This window comes from Poecilia latipinna, unplaced genomic scaffold, assembly GCF_001443285.1.
Source record: "Poecilia latipinna isolate Pla-1442-1.1 unplaced genomic scaffold, P_latipinna-1.0 Scaffold2342, whole genome shotgun sequence".
Classification (NCBI taxonomy): Eukaryota; Metazoa; Chordata; class Actinopteri; order Cyprinodontiformes; family Poeciliidae; genus Poecilia; species Poecilia latipinna.
The window spans coordinates 11,501-23,098 of NW_015114958.1; the positions used below are offsets into that span (position 1 = coordinate 11,501).

The 11,598-nt window shown below is 42.0% G+C and overlaps 1 protein-coding gene across 2 annotated transcripts in view; it reads left to right on the plus strand.

Moving 5' to 3' along the window:
- The window catches only part of slitrk5 (SLIT and NTRK like family member 5), an 11,959-nt gene extending 3,766 nt beyond the window's left edge, over window positions 1-8,193 (plus strand). Inside the window, exons 1-2 of one of the 2 annotated variants that reach the window (XM_015018932.1) lie at window positions 7-351; window positions 1,734-8,193. In XM_015018932.1, coding sequence (XP_014874418.1) covers window positions 1,793-4,417 — 2,625 coding nt within the window. In that variant the 5' untranslated portion in view covers window positions 7-351; window positions 1,734-1,792 and the 3' untranslated portion in view covers window positions 4,418-8,193. Of the gene's footprint in view, window positions 1-6; window positions 352-1,733 lie in introns of those variants that run through there. The other variant, XM_015018933.1, reaches the window with a different exon arrangement.
- Window positions 8,194-11,598: the final 3,405 nt, after the last annotated feature.

Genomic DNA, 11,598 nt, shown 5'->3' on the forward strand with positions numbered 1-11,598 from the left:
GCTGGCGTGAATGAGATCTCTCCCTCCCTCCTCCTCCTCCTCCTCCTTCTCCTCTTCCTCTTTTCCCGGATCAGACGGCACTCTTAACGTGCGCCTGCTGTATGGAGCCTAACGCGGAGGAGACTTGACTTGTTTTTTTTTTTTTTTTTTTTTTTTTTTTTTTATTTTATTTTCCTTTGTTTTCTATTTCGCCCAATTTTTGTTGTATCTGCTTTGGCGATCGAGTGAAGGACGGGTGACACCATAGGAGAAGGAGGGGGAAAAAAAAAGACAAATCAATGTTTTCCACTGAGGTTGGAGAGAGAAGACCGTGATTTTCGGGATGCCTTGGCGTTCACACGGATCGGCACGGTAAGATGTCTATGATTCACCCATTTATTCACGCATTATGCTCGAATTCTGAGGATCTTCTACTGTAGGTTGGAACATTTTTTTTTATGGGGATCTGTCCGTGGTGCTGAAATCTCTGTCTGCCCACCCCCTCCCACCACATCCTCTCTCTGCCCTTTACTGCATTAGCGAAGTTGATCCGATTCAAGACAGTTTAGAAAAAAAAAAAAAGGTGTGCGCGCGGCTTCCCTTTACCTTGACAAAAAAAAAAAAGCCTCCCAAGTTACTGATAACACCCGCGTCTGCAACAGACGTTTACATTAGACGTGACTTTAAGAATCGATTGCAGCGCCCGGAGATGTCTTAAATAAGACTATTTGGATGGGGATTCGGTGTACATAGACTAAAATGTACGCGCGCACGTGAAAATCCGCGTGCACGCAAAGCAAAAAAAAAAAAAAGGGGGGGGGGTATGTAACCCCCTCTTTTCCTTCACCCCCCACTCTATGGCAGTAGAAGCACTGCCGCCTCATTTTCTGGTTATTTACCAGAGATCAACAGCCCCATCACGCAGTCTTCGTCTTTGATCAACTTCTCTCGATCATTTCTGCCTGTAGGCAAAAAGGAGGTTCTGTCGCCTTCCTAGGCCGGATTTTTTTTTCTTTCTCTCTCCCTTTTCCCTCTCCAAGATGAGCAGTGCCTGCTTTATTTTTCTTTCCTTTTCTCGATCAATTCCTTTTGAGAGAGAGAGAGAGAGAGAGAGAGAGAGAGAGAGAGAGAGAGAGAGAGAGAGAGAGAGAGAGATGTGTTCTGGTCTCCTTTTCAGTCCCCCCACAACCCTTCAAATAAGAGTCGATAAAAATGACACTGCGCTCGAATGAAATCTCCGTGTCCTCGTGTTGCTGTTTGCTCCCAGCCTGGAAAGGGAAAAGAATCCAGACAGTTTGGCCACAGTTTGCCAGGGGGGGCAGTTGAGGGGAGCTGGGTGAGGATTCCTCTTTAGAAAACGATGGAAGATTCCTGTGTAAGGTACATTGGAGGCAGATGACAGTTGGTGTTTGGAAATCCAGTGATGAAGTCTAGACTTCCATTTTCCAAGATGGATTGGTTTTAATTTAAGCAATCCAACAACTTGCGCACCTATCCTTCATGTTTATAGTTATTAAGCACTGAAGTTGCAGCACGTCTTCACGCCGAACAGTCCTCAATAGGCCTACTTGTTTTTTTGCCTGTGTGCCATGAATACTCACAGGGGCTCAGTTCATTTAGTAGGCAGCTATGCAGTTTTAGAAATGTTACACGTGTCTCATGCATTTCCTGTGCAGTATAAAAAAGAACCCCTCCTTTTTTTTCTATTCTCTTCTACCCATCCCTCCATACCCCCCACCCCTCCCTTTCCCTAGATGACACCTCACACTGGCACCACACTCGAGTGAGCCGGGGCATCCTCTCCCAGGACAAAATGCATATCTGGATTCTAAAAATAATCCTTCTGATTGCATCATCTCCGAGGCTGGTCGAGATGTATGACAATTATGGGGAGATCTGCCGGAGTCTGTGCACGTGTGACGAGAAGGAGGGGATCCTGACAGTGAGCTGCGAGAACCGGGGGATCATCAGACTGACAGAGATCAGCCCGGTTCAGTTCCCGATGTACCACCTCCTGCTGACAGGGAACCTCCTGAAGAAGCTGTCAGTCAATGATTTCATCAATTACACCGGGGTAACCATCCTGCACTTGGGGAACAATGATATCTCCGAGATCGAGTCAGGTGCCTTCAACGGACTCCAGGGATTAAAACGGTTGCACCTGAATAACAACAAGATTGACCTTCTGAGGGACGACACTTTCACAGGGCTGGAAAGTTTGGAATACCTACAAATTGATTATAACTACATTACAACTATAGAGCCCAATGCCTTGAGCAAACTGCACCAACTGACAGTAATGATTTTGAATGATAACTTACTTTCTGCCCTCCCCTCCAATATATTCCGGAATGTCCCCCTTACGCACTTGGACCTTAGGGGGAATCGACTGAAAATGTTCCCCTACATCGGCCTCCTGGAGCACATGGACAAAGTCGTGGAATTACAACTGGAGGAAAATCCGTGGAACTGCTCCTGTGAGCTCATTGCTCTCAAGGCTTGGCTGGAGAGCATAGCCTACACGGCTCTGGTTGGGGAGGTGGTGTGCGAGACGCCTTTCAGGCTGCATGGCAGAGACCTGGATGAGGTGTCCAAGCAGGAGCTGTGCCCGCGGAGACCCGTAGAGGACACGGTCAGGCCTGCACCACCCAGCAGCACCAATGGATATTATCAGACCACACCTTCTGCTGTCACGGCCTCTGTCACCTCATCAGCTGTTTTTAGGTCCTCCTCCAGGCCTACCAAGGGCACACGGCAATTTAACAGAACTAGGTTAAAGCCCACTTCTCGGTTACCGGGCGGTAACCCGTATAACTATGGCCCCATCATTGCTTTTCAGACCAAATCTCCTGTGCCTTTGGACTGCCCCACTGCCTGCACATGTAATCTGCAGATTTCTGAAATTGGGTTAAATGTCAACTGCCAAGAGAGAAAGATTGAAAGCATTTCTGATCTGAAACCCAAGCCATACAACCCTAAAAAAATGTATCTCACTGGAAATTACATCCCTGTGGTGCGAAGATCTGATTTTGTCGATGCTACTGGATTGGATTTGCTTCACCTGGGAAACAACAGGATAAGTGTGATCCATGACAGGGCTTTTGGGGATTTAACCAACCTGCGTCGGCTGTATTTAAATGGTAATCTCATGGACAGGCTTACAGGGGAGATGTTTTTTGGCTTGCAGAACTTGCAGTACCTTTATTTAGAGTACAACAAAATCAAGGAGGTGGAGGCTGGCACTTTTCGCTACCTGCCTAATCTCCAGCTGCTTTTCCTCAACAACAACCTCCTCAAAACTTTACCCATGGGCATCTTTTCCAGCCTCTCCCTGTCTCGGCTTAATCTGCGTAACAACCAATTCCAAAACCTGCCTGTGAGCGGTGTTTTAGATCAGCTCAAGTTGCTTGTGCAGATAGATCTGTTTGAAAACCCCTGGGACTGTTCTTGCGACATAGTGGGGATGAAGATATGGCTTGAGCAGCTCAGTGCAGGGACGGTGGTTAATGAGGTTGTGTGCGAGACGCCCGTACGCCACAGGGGGACGGATCTGCGTTCCATCCAGTCTGAGCAGCTGTGCCCAGACTACACTGACTCATACGTCTCACCAACTCCCCCCACGGAGGAGCCCATGGACGACCATGTTGTCACAACAAACGCTCCCCAGAAGTTCAGCCCCTCAAGCAGCACAGTTCCCCTCTCGGTCCTCATCCTTAGCCTCTTGCTTGTTTTCATCATGTCCGTCTTTGTGGCAGCGGGGCTCTTTGTTGTGGTGATGAAAAGGCGCAAAAAGTCTCAGAGTGACCGCACGAGCACCAACAATTCGGACGTCAGCTCCTTTAACCTGCAATACAGCCTCTACAGCAATCGCTCCGGCCCTAAAGTCAAAGCCCCCGCCGGTCATGTTTACGAGTACATTCCCCACCCCATGGGCCACATGTGCAAAAATCCCATTTACAGGTCACGGGAAGGGAACACGGTGGAGGATTACCGAGACCTTCACGAGCTCAAGGTGACATACAGGAGTACCCCTGATGAAGAGAGGGATGGTAGCACGTTGAGGAGTCCCGCATACAGCGTTAGTACCATCGAGCCACGTGACAACCCCTCCCCCATCCAGGATGCAGACCACTTTTTCAGGGGCATTCTGGAGCCTGATAAGCAGTCTCCGCATCAGTCCATCCCATCCATCCCAGCAGCCAATTTAGAGTACAAGTACACTGGGCCTGTGTCGTACACATACAACCCAAATTTCGATGTCAGACGGCAGTTCTTGCACCCGGAGAGGATAAGAGAAACGGTGCTCTACGGCACAGCACCCAGTACTGTTTATGTGGAGCCCAACAGAAACGAGTATTTGGAGCTAAAAGCTAAACTGCAGTCTGAGCCTGATTACCTCGAGGTCCTTGAGAAACAGACCACCTTTAGTCAGTTCTGAGCAACGCGGTTGCTAATGTTAATGAGACACTTTCTCTGCTGGTCCTCCTTGAAACAGTGGCTCAGTTTATTAAAGGGTGCCTTGGCACAGAAACACACGAGCAAACGCGAGGGAGCTAGGACGGGGTGTGCCGAACAATCAATTCTTTCTGAAACGCGACAGCACGAAAAACGGATACAGCTTTCTGACACGTAGACGAACAAACTCCACTGATGATGATGCAAATTTTATTTTTTTATGGTGAAGATGGAATAACACAACATGTAAGTGTACTGGTAAATCCTATCCAACTTCATTTTCAGGAATATAACCATACATTAAAAAAAAGGTATATTGTGAATCAGAAGAGAGAGAGAGAGAGAGAGAAACGTTTATAAAATCCCTCCGGGAAAAAAAAAAAAAAATAACACTTGTACAGCAGATGATCAGAACTGTGTAGGACTATTTTCTGCTGTAGTCTGTAAGTAAGTATTTATTGATATAATCTGCCATGTCTTTTAAAAAAAGAAAAAAAAAAACTTTGATTCTACATCAGATATTACCTGTGTCATCATATTCCATGATCCTCTGGAAAAAAAAGGCTTATGTTTGTAGTTTCATTTACTGTAGCTCTGCATTGTAACAGTGGCTTTTTCTTTTTTGAAAGTGGCACACCCCCCCAAATGTTCAAAAACAGACTGCGTCATTTGAAGATTTAAAAAAACAAAACAAAAAAAAAAACAACAAAAAATAGTGTCTTTGTATGCTTTCTGCACTTTTTGAAATTGGAAGGCGAGTTTGCCTTCGTTGAGCTCTCATAAAGGAGATTATTATATTAAAAATGAATATGAGTATTCATTCTTAATATGTAGAGGTGATATGTTATCAAAACTAAATTCATAAATGATATTTGAAGTATTCATTATGTTGTGTAATACTGATCAATGTAACACCTATTTTTATACGAGCATTGGCAGATTCTCTATCCCTTATTGGTTCCTTTGTTTTGATTGCTTTGCACTTATTGCACTATATTGACCAAACTATGTTATTGTCATCAAATAAAACAAGATGTCAGGTTCATACATTGTGCTCATGAGGAAAACTGAAGTGTTCTGGTTGACATTACTAAGAATCATCAGAGCTGGGTTGGTAGTGTACCCTTTTAATTTGGCAAATCAACTGACATTGTCTTGGCTAAGAACCGGCGACTGAAGATGCAGTCTGTGCTTCACTCATAGGGCTGGCGTCTCAGAAAGGCCTGGAATCAATGGGGATTCAATCAATGAGCATTAAACCTTTGCAATTATACAATGACAACTGTATCCACATTACTGCCTGCCAAGCGACAAGGAGGTCATTTATATAAACATGATAGGAGCCGACTTAGAGCTCCTGCAAAGCCAGTGGGCATCAACTTTGACAGTGATGAGGACATACAGACTGAAGATAGTCATAATAGACTTGTATTAGGGAACTTTAAAAACAAAAGAATTACATGGGTAGTTATAAAAATGCTAAAAATGTACATTTATTTAATTGTACATTTCAGTGTGGTTTTATATAACACTATTTTTCAGTGGTGGTTCTGATATCTGTTTGGGCCAGTCGAATATTATCAAATTACAACCACTGATTCGACCACAAACAACAACAGCTCAACTATTCATTATAGTAATAGAATCACATTTCAACTTGGTTTTTGTTAAGATACTAAATTTCAAATGTAATATTTTCATTCTTTGCATATAAATAATATTTTTAGCTAGTTGAAAGGACTCCTAACTGCTCTTATTGCCCATATATGTTGTGCATTTTAAGAGGCTAGTGTTTACATAGAGTGGTAAAGAAAGAAAACAATAGAGAATAGAAAGCAAAGAACATTTCCTTAAATCGTCAACTGTTAAAGTGGGTCAGACATGCATCAAGTTCAAAGCAAGTGCAAAATGATGCACTGGTTGGTGTGAAAGGTTTTGTGGTTGATGACTTGTTTTTGCTCATGAGAGACCAACATTGCGATGGTACAAAATGACGAGCACAAATCAAAAACAACAACTTTAGACACTAAAGCAAAACAAAATAAGTCAATTAACTATTATTGTCTTTTTGAGTAGGAATCGGTGCAAAACATAGCTTCCCTGTTGTGATTTGGGTACAAAAACCAGGCAAAAGTATAGAAAAAAAAAAATTCAGTCAAGAGCAAATCTCAACATTAAAAGTATGTAAATTTTACTTTTGCAGTTTTCATGTTTGACTTTTTCAGTGATTCGTGGTAGTGTATGCTATGTGACAGACAGGGCTCTGGGTTCAAAAGGATCCAGATTCAAATGTGAGAGGGCGAAATGAAGACACTTTTTAAAATACAGATCGTAACTTAAAGGTAGTTTTTTTTTTTTTTTTTGGTACTGTCTGAAGTTGTTGTCTCGATTTGTTTGGCCACTTCACTACTTGAAAATGCAAAGCAGGGCCCATAAAAAGGCAAGAGGCTGCCCCTGTGCCACCATTTTCAGTGTGCAGCGAGCGTCACCATTTAGGAATCCGAGCGCTCCCTCAGCAGAGACAGACGACATCTTTCCGGAGCCGAGGCCCGCCGACTAATTCTCAACTCGCGGGGAATTATTTGGAATTAAATGAATTTATAATTAAACCTTCTCCGCGTGCAAAGAGCTGTTATATAACTGTTTACGTTTTTTTTTTTTTTCTTCTCTTTCCCACTACCAAGTCCATCGTGGTGCCTGCTGCCTTGCCTTATTAAAAAAAAAAAAAAAATGTAACGCTCTGGGTCCTCATTGCTTTCAGAGAAGCTCAGAATGAGAGCAGAAGGCAACCATTTGGGAGATGAGGAGTCCTGGAACCGAGTGTAACTGTGGATGTGTCATACATGTTGCAGGGAGAGGTGAATCATAGCCAAGGAGTGCATGCACTCGGCCAGCATTGGTGGCCTGTGGGCTGCTCACAGTTCCTGACATGGAATTATATTTAATTTTTGTGATGCTTATATTGCTAAACACTTTGCACCTGAGCAGCACGGTGACAAATGTTTAAAATGTGGTGCAGATGGCTGCATGGGGTTTCATTTTCATATCCTCGAATTACAATTTTTTTTCTTTTCTCATCGTCAGATGACAAAATGTTCGAACACATTGATGAAATCAATGAATCATTTTTTTCCCCCCCTTTTCTGAAATAGGTTTGTCATTACTGTGTGTGCGCGCGCGAGTATTAACATCTATCCAACCCAGACTGTTTGGTTTAATTGCCGCCTTGACCCAGCTTACAGTCCCAGCGTAATATAGTCGCATTTGTCGAAATTGCACGCTGAATCAATTTAAAAACCAAAATTGATCAGAGAATCTGTTGAACTTCTGCGGCGAGATTGGAGAGGAGGCGGGCGAGGTGAGACATCCCAGATGGCGTTGCCTCACGCTGACCGGCATCCCTGATCATTTCTGAATGAAACTCATCGCGTGGGATCTGACGCAAGGCCGGCGGTGTGTGATGCAGGTGTGGGGCAGAGGAAGCCTCCCTCCTCGCAGAGAGAGAGCTCATCAGAAAGGCAGAGCCGGGGAGAGAGAGAGAGAGAGAGAGAGAGAGACGGGTGATGGGCAGCCGGTGTTCTCGTACGCTCTTCTGCTTTCGCACCATTTGAGAGTTAATCAATGCGGAAGCAGAGTGGCACAGCGCATGAAACCTGTCCAAGCTCTGCACCAAGTGTTGGCTCATCACTTCTGCTATTTTCGGTGCGTGGAGTTGAACTTGCCCGGCAATTACTTTCGAACAGTGTTCTTAAAAAATAAAAATAATTAAAAAAAGGAGCTGATTAAGAAGAAAAAAAAAGAAAAACTTTTTTCTGGAGGAGTTTTTGCTCCCAATCCAATTTCATGGTTTCTCAGATTGCGTTGGCAGAATTGGATGTTTATGGTAAATAAAATCAGCTTGATGCCCAGCTTGTGCAGGGCCGCGTTAGGCAGCTACAAGGCCTGGGGGCAAAATGATGCTGAAGGACCCCTCTTTACAACCACGTTTCAGCAACTCTAAGGATTCACATATCTTTAAGTACGGAGTATTAGTTTAATTTAAATTAACAGTAACTGAAATAGAAATAAAAAAGATTATGCCAACCTCTTGAACTTTTTCATCCATATTGTTGTGATTTAAGATGTAATCAATATTAAGTTGATTAGCAGGAATATATACACGAGTTCTGCTTCTTCTGGGTTTCTACCAGTTGGATTGCTCACAAATCTACCAGTACATTATTATTTAGCCCTTAGCTACCAAAAAGGAAAAATAAGCTAATCCATTTTCATTTTCAAGAGCGTCTATTTTCTGACTTTTTTTATGTAAAAAGGAATAAGTAACATACAAAGCAAAGGTTTCTGATGTTTTTCCTGTCTTAATGCTTAACATGATTGTTTTTTTAATGTATTTTTTGGTCTTTGAATGACCAAATGTTGCATTATCTTATTTATATTTTGCTGTCAGTTATTCCCAATTCAAAACTTGGCAGTCTACTTTAAGTTGGCTGTTGATTTAACTGTTGGCGTTTCCTTTTTTGTTTCTTCTTTTGCTGCTTTTCGGTTTACAATAAGACGCTGCAATCATACGTAAACGATAATTACGCTAATAATGCATCCACCCCGGGCGTACTGAGAGACCTGCAGGGTGGACGTTTTGCATATGCTCGAGTGACGTCTCATCGAACGTGGCCCCTTCCCCCTTCTCCCCCCGCCGATGCCGCCACATTCCTCCGAGCCCGCCTCGCTTTCCTTCTCGCCACCCGGTCTCCATGATGATGTGAGCAATTGAGTTCAAGGAGATCTGGGTAATTGAGAGGGCAGGGATGGCATCTGACAGGCACCGATGGCTCCAATGATTACTTTAATCAGAGTGGTTAATGGAATTCCTTCAGGCATGTAGAAATGCTCAAATGTTCATCAGCACTCAACCGGTTTCTACCCCCCACCCCTTCACCCCCCGTCGCTGCCAACGCCTCCTCTTCTACCTCACGTTGCCATAATTACCGATCAGTTTTCCTTCCTCCTTGTGCCTCCTCTTTCTGTGTTACCCCCAAGCATCTGGGCTTTGTTTGTTCCTGTGATCTTAAATCCAAAGTGGGAATCATTATGAGGGGACACTGGGCAGCTTTATGGTCCAAAAATGCATTATGGATAAGGCGTTTTCTCATAAAATGCCATGGTAAAGCTCTTAACATCCATAGGGACTCTCAAGGACTTGGTCACAGTAAATTCAAGCATATTCTTACATAGATAAAAAGCACTTTAGATTTAAGTGGATTTTTCCAGTACACGCAGAATTAAGAGTGGATTTAAAACTTGTATTTCTTTTTTGTTATTATTATTAAAATGCTCTAAATTTGTTCATCAGGAATGTTAGTTTGACACTTCTGAATTAAATGGTACTATAACACTTGTATGTTCTACTCAGATTTTAACTTTTGATTGATTAGCCATTACATCTTAAAGTCAAATGTGTCATCTGCCAATTAAAAAGCCACTTGCTGCTGTCAATACATTGAAGGTTTCTTTTTTTATTATTATTTGTTATGCAATACTGAAAAACGTGCCAGCTACAGTCAATGGCGAATATATTCGTTACCTCTGTCGTGATTGGACGGGAGAATTAGACATTCAAACACCAAATAGACCTACTAACAGTGGAAAGCATGGTTACTTTTTTTCTGCTTTACAGCCAATCAGGGCTGAGGAAAATAAACGGCACTGTGGATTGGTTACTTTGCAAATATCAGCCAGCGAAGGATCACTGCACCTTGGTGTTTTAACTTCTAAAGACACATTTATTTCAAATATTTTAGTCAAACTGAGGGAAAAAATGTAAATAGATGAATAATTTGGAGCTACATTCCACAGAAAACCCACCAAATGTTAACCTGCAATACTTTACAAAAAAGTATTACCAAAAAGTCATTTCGCAGAGATATATTTCTTTTCTTAGAGTATATCCAAAGTAAATATAGCTTGAGAAGCTAATAAAGCTAGGTGCAATGTTACTTGACATGCTATTGGCTGGCATTTACAAAGTAGCCAATCCAGGAGCTCCATTTTCCTTGCCACTAATTTAAACAGTGAAAATAAGACTGTAGATATTAGCTTCCGGGTTGTGTTGAGAGATTTCACAGTGGAGCTTTATGCATATTGACATACATTTGGTGTTTAGAATATTAAAATAGCAGCTACAATTGACCCTTATGAATAAAAGGCGTCCACTGTAATTAAAATTCCCTTGCAGCTCCAGAAAATACAGAACTCTAACACAACGTTATAACTTCCAAGTGGATCCACATAATACTACTTTTTACTGTACTAACCTCATATTTAAAGACATTGAATCATTTCATTAAGTAAACTAATGTATTTTTAACAAATCTAAAAGGAGGACAACTTTTTTTTTTATAACTGCCATTACTTATGTGCTACATGTTGAAACATTATTCCTATAAAAAGGACTGTGCTTTCAGCTTTTTCATTTGAAGTATGTTGAATGGTTATTTTAGAAACAGATATGTACACTTTAAAAAAAAATCCATCTCTGCTTAGTATGTTTTAATAAATTGTATGCTCTCTCTGTTTCAGCACTACATTTTGTACATTTACTATTATTGCTTTGATTTTAAACACCTTAACAGACTGTTCTTGTACTCATTTAAAATCATGTAAAGTAATCAGCCCAGCTTTAGTTTGCATAGCTTTGGAAATTCAGCTATTCTGCGACCAAAATCCATACAACTTAAACAATCTACTCGCCTGTATATGGTGGTAAATAAAGCTCTGCAATTAGTGTATACACTATGCGACTTAAAGCAGATGGTGCTCCTATGGAGCCGAATCCCCATTTGATAAATCAATGCAGATGGAAGTAATGGACTTCCTGCAATCCTGCCTTAACCTTCACCTCCCAGTTCACCCTGAATGGTGGATGATGAAGTTAACATAGGGATGGAAATCCTTCATGCAAAATGGAGGCAATTATCCCAGGAGCTGTCATTTCAGAAGTCAATAGCCTATTTCCAGTTTGTTACATATTTGCGAATCGATGTTCATGGGAATGAGAAATTTTTGATGAAATATCTGGGGTTTTTGTTTGTTTGTTTTTTTGTGAGGCAAAATGTTTCATATTTTACTGAGTTCTTTGTTTTGTTTTGTTGTTTTGTCACAGTTTTA